The following is a 19,598-nucleotide window of genomic DNA, read 5'->3' on the forward strand; positions in this document are numbered from 1 at the left end:
CACTCTTATCAACTCAGAATTTATCCAGAAAAATAAATCAATAACTCAGATTCATTTCATATGTGGACTCTATACTTCATTAATTCAATTCCACCACACAAACACATTCAAGATAAATTAGAGATCCATAAGGTGAGATCCTAGCATTTTTCAAAATTTAATAAAAGAATTTAAATAATCCATATCAAATCAAACTTGATATTCAAATTTAAAATTAAATTAATTTTAAAAAATTAACAAAAAATTAGAGTTGCGCTAAGTAACTTCAAGAACTACATTAATGATTTTACTTGTACTGTCAACGCTAACTACCGAGTAATGTCAGGGATACTAAATTTTCTACCAAATAAATGACTAAATGTCTCATATAGGTGTGGGGTCCACTTTGCCCACACCCGATATGAGACATTTGATCATTTGTTTGATAGAAAATTTAGAACTTATAACATTTTTCCTAACTACTCGCCTATGAATTAATATAGAAAAAAAAAATTATTGTAAGAATAATTTTGATAAATAATTACAAATAAATAATAAATTTTATATATACATAATTAAAAACATAAACTTTTTCTAATAAAATTTTGAAACAACACTGATTAGTAATTTTCCCATTAATATGGGGTAAACGTAAATTACATTTACATCTCTTGCATTCTATTAAACTTACACTGCAACCCCTCTATCTTCCGAAATTACATATCCTCTATCACTTTAAAAAAAATTCGACGGTCATCAGTCTCTCTCTCTCTCTCGCTCTCCTCACTGAAATTTGGAAGAGAGAGAAAGTGACAGCGAGATAGAGAGTAGTTAGAAGAAACGAACCACTTTTTCCGGGAAAGTGTTGTTTGTTTGGTGTGGATTTTCGGAATCGATCCGTCGATCTCTCTCTCTCCCAAATGTTTCCCCCCACATTCAGTCGGTTCTGTTTTTTTCTTCCTCCAATCGAACCCCTCGTGAATACAAGAAATGAAAACAAAACAAAGGAAAACGAAATAAACCCGTCGAATCAAACTTTTTGAGATTTGAATTTTGAATTTTAAAATTTGAAATTTATAATCTTTTTCGAAGTGGGTGTTGGAGAATGATGGATTTAGATAACATTGAATGCATATCGTCTTCGGATGGCGTGGAAGATGAAGAGATTCGATCTCACCATCATCATCATCTTCACAACCATCAGTTTTCTTCAAAGCCTCTCAGCAATCTTGGAATCGCTCCTGCCACCAGCGTCCACGAATTGCTCGAATGTCCTGTTTGTACCAATTCTATGTACCCACCAATCCATCAGGTCTGTTTCCCCTCACATTGGTCTGTTCTATGTATTATTTCTTTTTCTTTTCTTTTCTTTTTTGAGTATGATGGTTTTGGGGTAGGAATTTGAATTGATTGTTGATGGATTTGGTGGTGCAAGATTAGGTTTTGGTTGAATTTGATGATTATAAGGGTGGAATTGGGAAATGGGTTGTCATGGATTCATGATTTTGGGAATCTTTTTTATTGATTGGATTTTGCTTGGTTGTTTGTGTTTGGTATTTTGAGGCAGCATTGTGTTACTAGTTGTGGATCTTATTAGGATGAATGCATCAGAATGTTTGGCACTAGATGCCCCACCTATAACTCTAATCTGATGCAGCTTGACAAGACAAAAATTGAAAATATTGGGCAAATATGTTGGAAGGAAACCCAACATTATGTTCCAATATTTTTGGAGGCTGAGGTGCAGGTTTCTCCAAAATTGATTAGTGATTGAGTGGAAAGGGGGAAAAAAGAGAAGAAAAGAAATTAGAAAACTAAACACAACTATGAGAAAAGCACTAAAGTAGGCTTGCTAAATGCTGTTAAAAACTCATTGAGGCTTCCCTATTGGTTAGAAAATCAACTATTGAATTAGTCAAACTTGGAGGTTTAATATCACTCTAAGGAGGTTTTGTCCCCTTTATATGCCTCTTGATGGTAAACAGTTCATCATGGAAAAGGAGGGATCCCTACCGGCTAGAAAATCAACTGTTGTTCATTGTGAAAAAAGAAAAGAAAAATATAAGATAAATGAAGTAACTCTTCAGATGGTAGTACCTGGCATGGTAGAATGAAAGGCCCTCTTTTTTAATCATGCAACTTGATTTCAAATCTCTAGAAGAGTTGGCAGCTTGTACTAATCCTAATTCTAGTAAGTAGTAATAAATTTCGAGCTTCTCCATGATGTTCCACTTCTTAAGCTTGATGAATATAGAAATGCTTAGAATATTTGTCGTACTGCCATGGTTCCTTCTGCATTGGCCCTTGCCCGTGCCTTACCCGGTAGGAGAATCATGAATGATTTTCCTAGTCCAAAGCTTTTAAAGGTGAATTCATGACGTGATATGTTTTAGCCCTCATGGGGCAGGTTGTGAGCCTTAAAGGTGTCAAGCTGTAAGAATTTTGAATTTTTATATTTATTACTTAATAAATAAAATATTTTAAAATGGTAAAAAATATTAAATATAAATGTGTAAATATTTTTCTGTTTGAGGCATTGAACATTTCACTATAGAGAAGGAAGCTTTCTCTCATCGAAGTTGAAATCGACATTCTTAGTGTCAGTTATCTACTCTGTTATCAGAATCTTACGATTCACGATTCGATTCACGATTCGATACGCAATTTTTGCAAAATCGATACGAATCTATGAGTGAATCTATTTTGGAAGTGAATCTCTAGTGAATCGCACGATTCACAATCGATTCACGATTCGATTCACTTTTTACGATTCATGCAATTTTTGAAATTATTGTGTTCGACATATTTTCGACTCATTTTTTTCATATTTTTAGTGAAAATGACATAATACAACTTCTAATAATATTTAATACCAAAATAACCAACATATATATATGATTTGTTATTATTTTAGTGATCATGGAGTTTTTTATAGGATCCAATCAGATTCAGTCAGACCTAACATATTTTTAACCTTTCTTCTCATTTTTGTCCCCTTCAAAAAATTGTAATGTATCTTCTAAAGATGTTTAAGATTAGAGTTACACTATGAATTATCTATTACTATTTTATTAAATTGAATACTACATGTGTGAGGTCAGTTATACCTGTTAAAATGTTTTAGGCTTTAAAATAAAATATCCTAAATAATTCTTACTTATTATTTGCTCACTCTAACTTAGAAAAATATATATGCTTATTGTCCAAATATCAATATCGTTGTTAACTATTGTTACTTTAGAAATTAATAGTTTCTATTTGGTTATTACCTTTATTAAGAATGGTTGATAAAAAAATCTAAAAAAAAAAAAAAAAAAAAAGGTAAGATGGTGATTTTACATAGGAACCTTTGTTAACTTCTTACCTATTAAATTACGTGATTATTATTCAAAATAACATTTTTGTTGATTTAAGTCTAAATATTTTATATTCATAAGATACATTTAACATCTAAATGTGTAGATATATGTTTTTAAGTGATTTAGAAAAAGTGACTGAATCTTTACGATTCACGATTCGATTCGATTCGCGATTCGGTACGAGATCATTTCGATTCACGATACGAATCCCGATTTGACAACTATGGTTATCTAGCTTCTCACTTGGGTCTTAGTTTTGTGTTCTTTCTTGGTTGGGCATTTACTTAAAATTTTCCGCGGAAAATAGTTATAGAAGTTTTTTTTTTTTTTTTCAAAATGTTTGAACCATGTATTAGACTAAGTTTAACATCAGCCCAAGAGAAGCTATCCACATGTGTACATAAAGTTTTGATGCGTTTTGGCAAGCCTCAATAACATCTTTTAAAAATTTTCCCTAGTCTTACAAAGTTGAAGTTCTAGGCCTTTTAGTGTTTGAAGTTTCGTGCCTTTTAGTGTTTGTCCCATGGGAAAAAGGGAGGGGGTTTGGTTGAATCTACCTGTGTTTGTCATTGGCTGTTAATATTTGACTGATGTTATCTATTTTCATTGTTGGGTTGAAACTTTTTAACTAGCTACTGCAACAAGTTTTAGTTTTTGAAAGATTTTAAATTAATTGTTTGTTGTAAATGGTGATTGATCCCCATATGCCTTATGTGGATTATATGGGGTAGGTTCAAGAATTCTCTTGTAAGTTTTTTGTGTTGTTGACCCATCTCTTGACCAATTTTTGGATTTTGTCGAGCTTTTTATATCAATGTATATTAAGTGCTCCAACAGTTTATTGCAGTCCAGGGCCCCATGAGGATATTATTATGTCGATCTATGCACCTGCAATATTTCGTTTCTTGTGCAAAAAATTATGTGGCTAATTCCTTGTTTTCTCATGCCGTGACATCTTTGTAAAATCACATTCTTTCTCTGTTTCTGTGTCTTTGTTTAAAGTCAGTATGGTTTCTTTGTACCAAATAAAATGTCTGTCTGGAATGTGGAAATTAAGTTATTGGTTGGGGAACACGATGTTAATTATGGCTAGTATGGACCAGAAAAGAGCAAAAATAAAGTTTTCTGGTTTTCATAATTTGTTGCTTCTAAAGCATAGATTTTCAGCAGCTATTTTGTGACAAATTTGTTTCTTTGCAGTGTCATAATGGGCATACTCTGTGTTCTACCTGTAAAACAAGAGTGCATAACCGGTGCCCAACTTGTAGGCAAGAACTTGGCGATATTAGGTGCCTAGCACTGGAAAAAGTGGCAGAATCACTTGAACTTCCATGCAAGTATTATTCTTTGGGATGCCCAGAGATATTTCCATATTACAGCAAACTCAAGCACGAGTCAGTGTGCAACTTCAGACCATACAACTGCCCATACGCCGGTTCAGAGTGTTCTGTTACAGGGGATATTCCTTTTTTGGTTGTGCATCTGAGAGATGATCACAAGGTGGATATGCACACTGGATGCACATTCAATCATCGATATGTAAAGTCTAATCCTCGTGAAGTAGAAAATGCCACTTGGATGCTAACAGTAAGTATATTGTTGCCTTTAGATCTCAAATCCGAGAATGGTTGTAGAAATTAAATGACGAACCTTTTTCAACTATACATTCCATTTCCAAGGATAAAACCAGACCTTCCAGCAAGGCTTTGTAATTTACAGCCTAACTGTATCTAGTGTCTCATTTTTGTGGTTGTGCTGTGTTTTTACTGTTTAGCGGACAATTGAGGATAGTTTGTCTCCATGGTGTTAATGATGTGTCTGCTTATTAGTAATTGACAGCATCCATCAGATTTTTTATTTTCAGATTTTCAATACATGATGTTAATTAAAAAAATTCGCTATCATCCTTGGTAATGAGCATCTGTCTGTCTCTCTCACATGCATTCTCTCACATTGATTTCAACCTATGTGTCTTCAAATGCTATAGTATAATCGCATTTGCTGTCCAATTTTTACTGTTGGCATTTGTGCTTATATTAATACTAGAAAAGTAGGCACACTACCGTGTGCAAGAAATTGTGGGTGAGAGAGAGAGAGATAGTAGGCACACTAACATCTATATTGCCTAACTTTTGCAAGTAATAGTAGGCACACTAATATTTATATTGCCTAACGTGTGCAAGAAATCGTTGTGTAGTAGATAGCAGTAATTGGTTTAATGATTATTTTTTTATTTTTTTTTTTATCCGGTCCTTACAATAACTGTTAGGCAATATAAATGTTTTGGGAAAGTATAGTATTGCTGTGGCTTTATTTGGGAATCAAAATTGTTTGTCAAAGTTATTTTTTTGTGCTTTATATAGTAGTATATATAGTATAGATGCTTATCTGAATATCACTTGCTCTCTCCTACTTGTGTTAGGTTTTCCATTGTTTCGGTCAATATTTTTGCCTCCACTTTGAAGCATTCCAGCTTGGCATGGCTCCTGTGTACATGGCATTCCTCCGTTTTATGGGTGATGAGACTGAAGCACGCATTTACAGCTACAGTCTAGAGGTTGGTGCGAATGGAAGGAAGCTCATATGGGAAGGTACCCCACGGAGCGTCCGGGATAGCCACCGGAAGGTTAGGGACAGCCATGACGGTCTCATTATACAGCGAAACATGGCACTTTTCTTCTCTGGTGGGGACCGGAAAGAGCTGAAGCTGAGAGTTACAGGGAGGATATGGAAGGAACAACAGAACCCAGATGCCGGAGTGTGCATACCTAACCTCAGCAGCTGAGGCAGGTGGTCTTGGAATCATTTTTCATGATTGATTCGTGTGTTTGTATCGATCCGTCTCTCTGTGGTGTTGTAAGTGTGCCAACTTCTGTTGTGTTATGTACTGGGAAGTGCTTGGCATGTATATAATGTTGCTAAAGAGCATAGCTCTTCTTTTAATTCATTGTGTTTCCTCACATTGATCCTCTGTTTCTTCCCTCCAGCCAGCACGTGCCAGTATTTTTCACAATTTGTTGGTTTTATTTACAATCGATGTGATCTGTTTGTTATTAGTTCGCACTTAAAACAATTTCTGATGAGAATTCTGTTATGAAGGACGTAGTGAAGTGCGATGCAAAACAATTGACTAGTCATCTGGTTTATATATCATGCTTACCAAATCAGCTCATTGTGTTTTCACCATTTTTTACTGTGGCTCTTCTATTGTTGGAAGTACTGATAGAACTAAAATTAAGAGGTTGTTTGGGATGTCCTAAATAAGTGTACTTTTTGGTTTTTTAGACTAAAAAGTTGAAGAAAAAAATATGGATGTTTGGGTTAACTTTTTGACTTTTTATGAAAAAATATGTATTAAAAAATTGTATAAAGAAGTGTGTAGGAGAAGATAGATAGTACGCCGTACGGATGGCAGTGCAGTGGGTGTGGTGAATACATGGGAAAAGATTGTCTCCTTTTCGGCTTTTGATTGGACTGTGTTGTTCGGCATGTGGGGCTCACCGCGGGTCCTGTTTTTCTAATCGGAACCGTTAAATGTGTAGAACTCGTCGAGTACTATATATTTGTAAAAAATCACGTTGATTGGATATCGATAGCTATCTGATTGTGTTAGTTTTTTTTGTCAACTGTTAACTATAACGCCATTCAATTTTTTTTACAAAACTGATTTGATCATGTAGTTAATGATATCCGATAGACGTGATTTTTTACAGGCATATAATACTAGACGAGTTCTACATATTGAATGGTTCAGATTATCAAAACGGGACCCATGGTGGGCTCTCATGGGTCCAACTTTACCATTCAACTTAGTGAATGTAAACCTGTAATTTTTTTTTTCTTTGATTGTTTGCAGTGGGTTTGACATCAGTACAGTTTATGGGTAAAAAATTGATTTGTATTAATATTTGTATATTAATTTTTTTTTTTTTTTTTTTTGTGAATAGTGATAACTTTTTAATTTTTTTAATAATTTTTTGACTTTTTCTAAACTTGCCAAACCAGCCCTAACTAAAAGGCAACTGTGTGAAATGATAATGTTAGTGAAAATATATTTTTTATCTTTTTATAAAATGTCAAATAAAAATATTATTTGTAAGAGGTGTTTCAGGAAGATGGTTAAAAGTTTTTTTTTTTTTTTTTTTTTTTGTGAGAGAGAGAAGTGGGTTAAAAGTTAGAAAGTGACTTTTAACCCACTTCCCAAACACTAGGGTGTATTTGTTTTGAAGGATTAGGAGGTGAGATTGGACTATTAGTCCCATCGGACTAATAATCCATTGTTTGTTTCATTTTTTTTGCTCCGGACTAATAGTCCCTCTGGACTATTAGTCCCACAAATATGGGACTATCCTATCCCATGGGGAGGGTGGGATAGAAACCATGGGATTGGTATCCCATGAGATTATTTTGTGAAATATCCATTTTACCCTCCATGCTATTACTTAGCAAATAATTAGAAAATGATAAAATAGTCTTTTGAACATTTATAAATTATTTTTTTAGTGTTGTTAATTTAAAATTATATATTAAATAAAAAATTTAAATTATAAATTAAATTTAATTAAAAATAATAAATTATAAATTATGGCCTTATAAATTAATTTTTTTTAGTGTTGTTAAAAAATTAAATTTACATATTAAATTAAATTATTTTTTTAGTATTGTTAATTTAAAATTATATATTAAATAAAAAATTTAAATTATAAATTAAATTTAATTAAAAATAATAAATTATAAATTATGGCCTTACAAATTAAATTTTTTAGTGTTGTTAAAAAATTAAATTTACATATTAAATTAAATTATTTTTTTAGTATTGTTAATTTAAAATTATATATTAAATAAAAAATTTAAATTATAAATTAAATTTATTTAAAAATAATAAATTATAAATTATGGCCTTATAAATTAAATTTTTTTAGTGTTGTTGAAAATTTAATTTATATAATAAATAAAATTATTTTTTATTGTCGTTAATTTAAAATTATATATTAAATAAAAAATATAAATTATAAATTATAAATTTAATTTAATTGAAAATAATAAATTAAAATATTGTGCAAAACATAAAATAAAACAAATTTTTATAATCTAGTTAAAAATAATTAAAATATTAAAGCTATGTTTAATATTGCTATTACTTAGTAAATAATTGAAAATGATAAAATAGTCATTTGAGCATTTATCCTTCTCCATAATATCCCAAACAAATATTGGATAACTAAAAATAGTCAAATCCAGACATCTAATCCCATGACTAAAAAAATATATGATACAAATTTAGTCCAACCAAATAGTCCTGGAACAATGTATCTCAGGACTAATAGTCCGATGGATTACAATCCCCCCTTACCAGTCCGTCCAAACAAACGCACCCTTAGAATAGTCAAGTGAATATCATTGTATTTTGATATTTTCCAATTAAACAAGAGGTATAATAAATCATTAGTGATGATTTTTAAAAGTGTCTTGTCAAATGTTTTACTTTGAAATATCACAGTATTAAAAATCAATGTCTTGAGCCTAATAATAATATGAAAATTATTATGGGGTATGTTGGATTCCATCCACTGTAAAAAAAAGGAAAAAAAATTTCTATACTCTGTAAGACATTATTTCAACACACTCAGGAGTCATACAATCACGAGTCACACAATTATGTGAGATTTATTTGATTATGTAGCTTTAAGATGTATTATGGCAAGGCAATGCTAAACACACAAATCAATTTCTTTTTAATTGAAATTGATACATAAAGAAACTAGGCATATATTTGCTTGTGACTAGGCCTAAATTTGTCGGACTCAAGCTTGATTGGGCTAGCTTTAGTAAGACTTGGAGGTGAGATCGGCACACGTGTTGAAACTTGATTTCATTTGATAATTTGACATAAAAAAAGTGAAAAAAGAATTGGAAAAACAAAATAAAATTTTTAAAAATAGACTCAACTATCCGCTTATGATCCATAAACAACCCTTTCTGAGTTTTTGGAGTATTAATAAAAATAACCTAACCCAATTTGTCATTTAAAAAGGAAAATTTAGTGAAAATCTTTCCATTAGACTCTTATTTGGTAAAAAAGACAACCTAATTTATTTCACTTCATAAATCTCTTAAGGAGGAGGCGCATAATTGAGTAAGGACAAAATAAAGTATTGTCTTTTTTTTCTTGGACAATATTACTAGTATAACATGTTACTGTCAAACAAAGTAGCATGTTACTGCGAGATAGAATAATATATTACTGTTTATATCAATTTTGATTATAATATTTTTTTTAAAGAATTTCATAGTCAATATAAATCATATTTGATAGATCTTGATGAGATGATTCTAAAAATATTAATTTTATTAAAAAGTAATATCTAGATTAAAAGTTATTTTAAAATTTAATATCTTGGTAATAGTGGTATCTATTAGACTTTTCAAGATTTTTTTTTTTGTGGTACTTATTCTTAATATATTAAATTTTTTATTATGAAAGGATTTTGACCAAATTTTTCATTTAAAAAAAGAAAAAAAAAAAGAAGGTTGTGTTTGGTTATATTCTGTAAATATAATTTCATCCCTCCATTTACATTTCATGTTTGGATGGAGTTTTCAAATTGTGATTCCACCACACATTTCAAAATGTAATTCTTCTTCACGTTTGACTACTCTCTCTCTCTCTCTCTCGTGTTCTCCATTCTGAAAAGCAGAGAATTTTTGAATTTTGAATCTACCCGGTCATTCTCCTGAACGTCCGTCCGGTTGACCGGAACAATGTAAACTTTTTTTTGTTACAATTGCCAATTGCCAATTGTCAATCGCCACCTGTTATTTGGAAAAAAAAAATATATATTATATTTATTTTTGATATTTTTTAAATATAAAATTTATTTTTTATATACCAAAATGACATTTTTTTTTTTATTTGAATGTTAAAAAGAGTTATAACTTTTTGAATTTTCAAAACTCATAATCAAATAAATTTTTTTATTTCACATATCACACCAAACATTCAAAACTCAATTCAACACTCAATTTAAAACTCATAACCGAACAAATTTTCTACGTTCAAATCATAATTCTAAAATTTACAAACTCAAAATACAATTTTATTCTCAAATCACACGTCTATAATTCTACCAAACGCTACCAAAATATTCAGGACATGCTTACAAATCAGTTTTGTACTGGCCCTACCCTTGTTGCCACATGACACACAATAATTTTTCCACGGAGCAAAAAATGCAATCATAAAAAGTTTCTCAATGTATGGCCCTGTTTGGTACAGCTTAATTTCAGCTTATTTCAGCTTTCAGCTTAATTTAAGCTATTTTGATATGTTTGGTTTAGCTTATAGCTTTGTGAAAGTCAGAAAACAGCTTATTCTTTGAGTGGGGCAGGAGATGCTTTAAGAATAAGCTGAAAATCAGCTTAAGCTGAAAGTTATAAGCTATAAACTGTTTAGACATAAGCTATAAGCACTTTTCCACAACTCTACCAAACAGGACCTATTTCTTAAAAATAAAAAGTTGCCCAACGTACGGACCTACTTTGCAAAGAACATTCTTTGGCGTCTCAACAATCACCAAACAATGGCTTTGGTAGAGTTTTTTAAAATTAGAATTTTATAATCTGGAAGTAAAAATTAAAAATATTTATTTTTTATTTTTTAAATAATTAGTTTTTAAAAATTTATTTAAATTATTTTTATTTAATAAATTAGAAATAAAAATAACATCAAATAATTTAATACATACTTTTAAATTAAAAATTAAAAAAATTATAGTTATCTTCTAAAATATGTAACAAACAATGCTGTTTCCTACAATCCCACTATGCCCAATGCCTCAAACCACTGAATAATGATGAGAAGTTATTTGATGTTTTTGAAATTTGATTGCCGTAAAGCCTTAATTGTTGTGTGATTTTGGTGAAAGAGACAAGTTTTATAATTTTGTAATGGGTGATTAGCAACCATTACAAACATACTTGAATAATGAAAAGTTATTTGATGATTTTGAAATATAATTGTCATAAAAACTTAATTGTTGTGTGATATTAGTGAATGAGAAGAGTCTTATAATTTGTGATTGGCAACTATTACAAACATACTGGTGAATTTTACACGTGCGTGACAGTCGAATTAAAAAAATTTATCGTTTACCAAAAAAAAAAAAAAAAATTATCGATGTTTAAAGGGCAAATTACATATACCCCTCAAGGTTTGGCTAAATTACAAATATCCCTTGAGGTTTGAGAAATTACAAATTCTCCCTGAATGCTAATTTGTTATGAAATTTAAACCTCAAGGGACAAATTGTTATGAAAATACAAACTTTAAAGGGCGAGATGTAATTTCTGAAACCTCAAGAGTATCTGTAATTTAGTCAAACCTCAAGGAAGATATATGTAATTGGCCTTGTTTTTTAAATTGAACAATTCAATTCTCATTTCTCTTTTTATTTTTCATTCGACCTATTTTCTTCCCTAATTTTTTTTAAATTCTCAAAAGTCGGAGGAGAGAATAAAAAACCCACTCATCATTCTCGATTCCATTTCCAGACCAAGTCTCATTCTCCACAAAAACTGACCCAAAAAAAGAAAAGAAAAGAGAAAGATTCATTTTCCCAATCCCAGGAATCTCAAACTCCGATCTCTTTTCGCTTTCATAGCCGATCAAAAAAAAAACACCTCTTTTTCGGGTAAGATATAGAGATAGAGATAGAGAGAGAATTCCCATCAGGGTTGTGTTTTTCTTCAACTTATCTTATCTTTGTAGTTTATTAGTGGGTAATGTGTTATAATCTCGATCCTGTTTCTATTTTTACTCTGCTTAAACATAAGGAAAATTGATGAATATAAAATTTTGAATTCTTTGTTTGTATAGCCTTGGCCTTCCAAATGTAAATAGAAAGCATCTGAGTACCAAAACCAAAGTCAAACACTAGTATTAGGCTTAGTTAATTTATAAAGCTCTAATTTTTCGCTTAGTTAAGATTTTTCCTAGCTGCCAAACAGAGGCTCTTTGATTAGGTCTACTTGGTGATCTTGTTGGTTTTGGTTAAACAGTAGTAGAAGTAGTAGTAGTAGGTTCATTTAACTCATAAAGACCCAATGTTTGGTTAGTTAAAACGGTTTCTTTGCTACCAAACAGAGGCTCTATGATTAGTTCTACTTTGGTGGTCTTGCTGGTATTGGTCATATTTGATTAATTGAGTTCCACATTTTTCACAGATTCATGTTTTTGTTGGCGCCTAAATTATTTAATTTTGGTCACTTATTTGTAATGCAATCTACTAAGACAAAGAAAAGGAAGAACTTGAAGTCAAACACTAGTGTTAGTTTCATGAATTCCTGAAGCTCCAATTTTTGGTTAATTACACGTTTTCTTAGCTGCCAAACAGAGCCTCTTTGATTATTTCTACTTTGGTGGTGCTGTTGATTTCGGTCACATTTTATTAATTAAGTTCCTCGTTTTGACAGATTCATGTTTTGTTAGCAACTTGGCACAAACAGGTTTGTGCCTAAATTATTCAATTTTGGTTACTTATTTGTAATGCAATCTGCTAAGACAAAGAAAAGGAAGAACTTGAAGCATTCAAGATCATTCGATTGCGAGATGCCAGTAACTGACACCACAATTTTGAATTCTCTTGACGATTGCATTATTTTTCCTGTTGAAGAGATAGTGCAATATCCGTTGCCTGGTTATGGTGCACCAACTTCCATCAGTTTCAGTCCTGATGACAGTTTGATAACCTATTTGTTTAGTTCTGATAACAGTTTGAACAGGAAGGTGTTCACATTTGATCTCGAAACATGTAAGCAAGAATTGGTTTTTGGTCCTCCAGATGGTGGGCTTGATGAGAGTAATATATCGGCCGAAGAGAAGTTGAGAAGGGAGAGGTCAAGGGAACGTGGGTTGGGTGTGACGAGGTATGAATGGGTGAAGACAAGCTTGAAGAAGAAGACAATCATGGTGCCTTCTCCTGCTGGGGTTTGTTTCTTTATCTCTGATGTTAATTTGTCACTTTTAGTGTGTTTGGCAGCATGGAATCTAAGCCTTGGAATTGGATTTAGAAGTCATGTTAGTTCAAGATTTTAAATTCTAAGTACAGGGATTGGATTCCATGTTGCTGAAGACAGTTTTAGCATCTTTATTATACTGAAATATCATTATTCCATCGTTGAATTTTTGGATTTTCTTTTGAGCTTTTTTTTTCTTGAAACTGCTTTGCATTATTAAGGAGTACATGGGTATATTATTCAACGGACTTGACTTCACCTTGATGATAGTCGCACAGTTCTATGATACACGAATGTATTTGTTAATGGGAATTACCATGGCATCTCTAGGAAAAGTCTTTTAAGTGACATTTGCTTCCCTTGATGTTGTAATCCCATTTTAATATTATTTTCCCCTTTGATGTGTGTTGTTCATCGTTCATTCACATCAGTTTGTCATTACTGAATCATGTTTATGGGTTTAAGTCGGCCAACAACAAAATTGTTGTCATCACTGATAACATTTGGGTTCTCAATTTGTATTTTATTGTTGTCTACTGAGCTCAATAACATGTTTGCACTGTGGTTGTTATGAAGACAATGAGGTTTCTTTTTGTGTTGATGGATTTGAAATAAGTGGATTCGGGTTTGGCTCAGATTCACTATCATCTAGGAGGATGGCTAGAGAAGTTATAACTCCATTACCTTATCTTTTCAAATCCAGCAAAATACAGCTCTCAAATCTGTACATGGATCTTGTGAAATTTAAATTTAAGTTGTTGTCCCTAATGATGAAATCCAAATATATTAAATTTAAATTTATTAATCTAGAGACAACCTTAGGTAGATTGTTTAGCCCTTTTGAGCATGGAAATTTGCTTAGCATCAAAACTTATTTTCTTGTTTCTTTTGTTTTGTTTGAGCAATTCTATGGGAAAGGTAGTAGGTTAGCAGCCTTACCACTCATTTTTTTTTTGGGCAAAAGAGGTTGATTCCTTTGACTTAGACCTGCGCCATAGTGCTTGAGTGGATGAGCACTTGCGACGGTACCATGCCACAACCTCGCAAACATTTCTATCCTTCATAAGTAAAATAGTTCTATGGCCAATGCAAGTAGTTCTTGTTGCTTACTAAATTATATGTTCTTATTATTATCCTGGACTTCCCTCTATATCTATCAAATTTTTCTGGGATTTGGAGAAATTTTCTGTTTTAGTTTGTCCGCTATTTTGAGTTTATTCTTTTATGAACCTATTTTTGTATCTGTGAACAGGTTTATTTTCAAGATCTTTCTTTACAACCGGAGCTTAAGCTGCCAAGTACATCATCCTCTCCAATTATTGATCCACACCTTTCACCAGATGGTACTATGCTTGCTTCTGTGAGGGATTATGAGTTGCATGTGTTAAACCTCTTGAACAATGAGTCAAAGCAATTAACATTTGGCGCTGACGGAAATGGTTTGGTGAGCTTTAGTTTTCCCAGTTTCTTTGCTTGATTGGGTTCTTTTCCCTATGATAACAATATGTTCATGTATGGGTCTCTGATTGTTTTGCTTTTCAATTCCCTTTTTTTCCTTTCTTTTTGTGCCTTTGAGCTCTTTCACTGATCATATCGGCCACTCATCCTATTTTTTCAATATATAGGTTCTCTTTTCAGCCACTATGCATCTTTATGATATTTCCAAGTTTCTGTTACACGAGCAATAACAAAAAAGAAGTAAATGAAATTTTTCTTTTTCTTTTTTTTAATGAAAAGACTTAAAATATCATTTTGACACTTCTTCACTTTAACATAAAAGACCTGGTAAACAAATCCAAAGAGTTGCCAATTACCCGATTTTAGGAAACAAAGTTGATTAGATTCCATTTTTGTTCTCACTCAAAGAAAAAATAAATCCTGGCTTGGTGGAGATTCCATTAATCGCAGGAGTTGGAACAGAGTGATTAATGGTGATTAAGAGTTTGGACGGAACCACCAACTTGGATTTTGAACCAACCTGTGTCTATGAACACCTTTTGATTTGCATGTGGAAATAAAGCTTCATGGGTGCATAAAGAAACTCCATATTGAGCAAGATGGTCGTCAGGAAATATTTTTTTTTTTATAAATTTTTTTTTTTTCCATATGTTGACTCAAGGTCTGAGCATTTTATTTGAGTCAGTTTCTTGTTGAATGAGATGTTTTAGCTACTGTATCACATGACCCTGGTATGCTAAAGTTACATCACTAATTAAAGCAAGAGAGTGCTTCTAATTTCGTGGAAGTTGTTAATATATTTGTAACTCATGATGATTCATTTGATGGCATGGCCATATAATTGTAGTGTTTGTTGAGTTTGATATATAGTTATAATTCTGAACTTCTGATAAGCACTCTGTTTGGTTGTGTTTTCATTTTTTGTGTTTTTTTGTTTTCCTGGAAAATACACAAAAATAAAAAATAAAAAAAAAACATTTGGCAAATTGTTTCCGAAAATTGTTTCTGGGATTTTTTATGTTTTTTATGTTTTTGAAAATGACACTTTTTTTCCTTCTCCAAAAACACACAAATTAAAATAGAAAACGAAGCAATTTTGTTTATTCATTTATTTGTTGTATTTTCCATGGGAAAAAATATGGTTAGAGCCCTTATGTGTCTTGAACTTATATTGAATGCAGTTAATATAAGTTTTGTAACATTTTCTGATTTTTTTTGATAATCATCAATTAAAAGGAGCTATTTTCTCGATTTTTGTTTTAGCTATTGCAGCCGCTAAACAAAAACGAAAATACAGCTAAACAAACATAAGATTTTTTTTTCTTCTTGAATATGACATTACTTTCTTCTTTTATATTTCAGACTCATGGTCTTGCTGAATACATAGCTCAGGTGAGATTATGACTCTTCCTTGTAAGTTTACTACTAATTTTGTTTATCTTATTACATGGTACTTATCTTCCCGAGAAGAAGAATCAAAACAAAATTCTTCCTATGAAAACAAAAAAAAAAGCATTATAAAATTACTAAGAAAATAATTCCTTAATCAATAGATTGCATGTAAAATTCGTACTGGTTTTCATGGACTGTAGGAAGAGATGGATAGGAAAAATGGCTACTGGTGGTCTTTAGATAGCAAATTGATAGCGTTCACAGAAGTTGATTCATCTGAGATACCGCTTTTCAGAATCATGCACCAGGGTAAAAATACAGCCGGTCCAGAGGCACAGGAAGACCATGCGTACCCATTTGTTGGGGCTTCAAATGTCAAAGTCCGTCTCGGGGTAGTTTCTGCCACTGGAGGTCCGGTAACTTGGATGGATCTTCACTGTGGTGAGAAGGGCGGAGCAAATAATGATGAAGAATATTTGGCAAGAGTCAATTGGATGCACGGAAATATTCTAACCGCTCAGGTTTTGAACAGGTCACATTCTAAACTAAAGATTCTCAGGTTTGATATCAAAACTGGCCAAAGAAAAGTTATATTGGTTGAAGAACAAGACACGTGGATTAATCTGCACGACTGCTTCAGTCCTTTAGACAAAGGACTTGCTGAATTTTCTGGGGGATTTATTTGGGCTAGTGAAAGGACTGGATTCAGACATCTTTATCTGCATGACATGAATGGGGCTTGTTTGGGATCGATAACAGATGGTGATTGGATGGTTGAGCAAATTGCTGGCATAGACGAGGCTGCGGGACTTGTATATTTCACTGGAACTCTAGACAGCCCTTTGGAATCTCACCTTTATTGTGCTAAACTGATCCCAGATGGAAACGATTCCCTGCGGGCCCCACAGAGACTGACTCACAGGAAAGGAAGACACATGGTTGTTCTTGATCATCAGATGCAGAGATTCATTGATATTCATGATTCGCTCGATTCTCCACCTAGAATTTCACTTTGCTCTTTGCAAGGTGGAAATTTAATTATGCATCTTCATGAGCAACCATTCACAATTCCAAGATTTAAAAGGCTTCAACTTGAACCTCCGGAGATAATTCAAATACAAGCAAATGATGGAACTGTTTTATACGGGGCATTATACAAACCTGACGTAGCGAAGTTTGGACCTCCACCATACAAAACCTTGATCAGCGTTTATGGTGGTCCAAGTGTACAGCTTGTTTCTGATTCTTGGATGAACACAGTTGACATGAGAGCTCAGTATTTCAGGAGCAAAGGCATCTTAATATGGAAGGTGAGTATCTACTGAACCAGTTATCTTAAAATGTCGCCATCCTTAAATCTTCTACTTAATAGTTTAATTTTCTTCCATATGCAATGCACCTTAATTGGGGCTGTAAAATGAACCAAGCTTCTCGAGGACAACTTGTGTACAGCTAGCTAAAGCTTGTTCGAGATGAGTTTGTTATGTAAACAAGTCAAACACATTTTAAACTTGTTGAGTTTTCAAACCAAGTTTGACCAACCTACTATTTGACTCGATAAACTTATATGTACTATAAAAAACTTGTTACTAGAGCTTGACTCATTAAAAATATTTGAGATCGACTTATTATGTAAACAAGCCAAGGTTGAACAAATTTTGAAGCTTGTTAAATTTTTAAACCAAGTTTGAACAACCTACTATTCAGCTGGATAAGTTAATATCCATTATTAAAAAAACCAAACTACTTGAGTTGAACTTGTCTTCAACTTGTTAAAAGCTTGTTCTAGATTGACTCGTTATGTAAACAGGTCAAGTTTAAACACATTTTAAAACTCGTTAAGTTTTCAGAACAACTTACTACTTGGCTTGTCCACAACCCTAACCTAATTATGCATGACTGCAAGTTTGGGACTTCTATTTGTTTTTTGTTTTTTGTTTTTTTCCAATGCCCATTTACTACTGGCACTGTAGACTGTATGTCCTATATTGCAATACTTAATAAAAAGAGAAGGGGCGGGGGGAGAGTTCATCAACCTAACTGCTATGAGTTTTACAGTTAGATAACAGAGGAAGTGCTCGGCGCGGCCTTGAGTTTGAAGGCTCCCTCAAGCTCAATGTTGGCCGTATTGATGCCGAGGATCAGTTGACTGGAGCCAAATGGCTCATCAAACAAGGGCTGGCAAATGTTGACCATATCGGTTTGTATGGATGGAGCTATGGTGGATATCTCTCAGCCATGACATTAGCCCGGTTTCCTGACATCTTCAGGTGTGCTGTTTCTGGTGCCCCTGTTACATCATGGGATGGGTATGACACTTTTTACACCGAGAAATATATGGGTTTGCCATCTGAGAACCGAGAAGGTTACGAGTTCAGCTCTGTGATGCGCCATGTGGACAACATCGAAGGGAAGTTGTTACTTGTCCATGGCATGATTGATGAAAATGTGCATTTTAGGCACACTTCAAGGCTTGTGAATGCACTTGTGGAGGCTGGAAAGCCTTATGAATTGCTAATTTTCCCGGATGAGCGTCACATGCCTCGACGGCTCCGGGACCGAATGTATATGGAAGAGAGAATTTGGGACTTCATAGAGAGAAATTTGTGATTCTGTGAATGATCTTTGTTGCTGCTGTTTGTTCGTATTTTCTTTGTTGTTGAGCCTGAATTTTATTAGGGTAGGGTGATTGAATAAACAGGTAGGTTTTCCTTGTAGTTTGATTGGCTGTTTTGATGTGCCCCTTTGAAATCTCCCTTGAGTTGTGTTGTAGGTGCAATGTAATACTTTGTATCAAGATGCACATTTACTAAGCTTGAGTAGCTTATTTTTTGTGTAATTTTAATGTGTATATCTGTTTATTTAGTTTAGCGTGTGCAAATGTTTATTCAATTGAGTACAAAAAAATTTACGAATTTTAAAATGTAGGTTAAAAAATTACATGATTTTATTATATTTGTTTTAAAAAAATAAATAGTAAATACAATTTTAAAAATAGATTATTTATTTTTTAAAAATAAATATAACAAAACTATATGATTATAAATAACAGATTCACTCCTTTTTAGAGAGAGCTTGTCTGCTAAAGGCCATGCAGCTTTGAAGCATATAGATCAACCCCGGTTGGTAGTTCGAAAATTTGTGGGTCGAATGGGTCGAAAAAGCAAAATGATGTCGTTTTGCCTCTTTTTTTTTTTTTTTTTTTTTGGGTCTTCGTCTTCCTATCAGAAGTAGAAAATATCAGAAGTAGAAAATCAGAGGAGGAGGGGAAGAAAGGAGAAGAAGGGAGGGGGGGAGAAGAAGAAGGGTGGAGAAGAAGATCGGGAGGAGGAGGAAGGAGGGAGGGGAGGGGAGGGGGCCATAAAAATCGGCTGGAGGAGGTGGCGGGGCTGCGGC

The 19,598-nt window shown here is 32.8% G+C and overlaps 2 protein-coding genes across 2 annotated transcripts; both read left to right on the forward strand.

The window, feature by feature from the left end:
• Positions 1-691: 691 nt before the first annotated feature.
• LOC114280822 (E3 ubiquitin-protein ligase SINAT3) lies at positions 692-6,505 on the forward strand. Its single transcript, XM_028223230.2, has 3 exons — positions 692-1,291; positions 4,539-4,925; positions 5,761-6,505. Exons 1-3 carry the CDS (start codon positions 1,085-1,087, stop codon positions 6,121-6,123), a joined length of 957 nt encoding a protein of 318 aa, XP_028079031.2. The 5' UTR covers positions 692-1,084; the 3' UTR covers positions 6,124-6,505.
• A 5,254-nt stretch (positions 6,506-11,759) lies between these two features.
• LOC114280823 (uncharacterized) lies at positions 11,760-19,067 on the forward strand. The gene is made up of 6 exons (XM_028223231.2): positions 11,760-12,028; positions 12,810-13,323; positions 14,605-14,796; positions 16,173-16,202; positions 16,403-17,512; positions 18,261-19,067. The coding sequence occupies exons 2-6, from the start codon at positions 12,883-12,885 to the stop codon at positions 18,810-18,812; spliced, it is 2,325 nt and encodes a 774-aa protein (XP_028079032.2). The 5' UTR covers positions 11,760-12,028; positions 12,810-12,882; the 3' UTR covers positions 18,813-19,067.
• The last annotated feature ends 531 nt before the right edge of the window (positions 19,068-19,598 follow it).

The sequence above is a fragment of the Camellia sinensis genome, chromosome 8 (genome assembly GCF_055761805.1).
Source record: "Camellia sinensis isolate YWXY chromosome 8, ASM5576180v1, whole genome shotgun sequence".
Classification (NCBI taxonomy): Eukaryota; Viridiplantae; Streptophyta; class Magnoliopsida; order Ericales; family Theaceae; genus Camellia; species Camellia sinensis.

Excerpts from the sequence above, each read along its gene's own strand:
- LOC114280822 (XM_028223230.2), top strand. The coding sequence starts at position 1,085 with ATGATGGATTTAGATAACATTGAATGCATATCGTCTTCGGATGGCGTG. Across the intron at positions 1,292-4,538 it reads TGTACCCACCAATCCATCAG|TGTCATAATGGGCATACTCT; the intron begins GTCTGTTTCCCC and ends GTTTCTTTGCAG. Across the intron at positions 4,926-5,760 it reads ATGCCACTTGGATGCTAACA|GTTTTCCATTGTTTCGGTCA; the intron begins GTAAGTATATTG and ends TACTTGTGTTAG.
- LOC114280823 (XM_028223231.2), top strand. The coding sequence starts at position 12,883 with ATGCAATCTGCTAAGACAAAGAAAAGGAAGAACTTGAAGCATTCAAGA. Across the intron at positions 13,324-14,604 it reads TGGTGCCTTCTCCTGCTGGG|GTTTATTTTCAAGATCTTTC; the intron begins GTTTGTTTCTTT and ends ATCTGTGAACAG. Across the intron at positions 17,513-18,260 it reads AAGGCATCTTAATATGGAAG|TTAGATAACAGAGGAAGTGC; the intron begins GTGAGTATCTAC and ends TGAGTTTTACAG.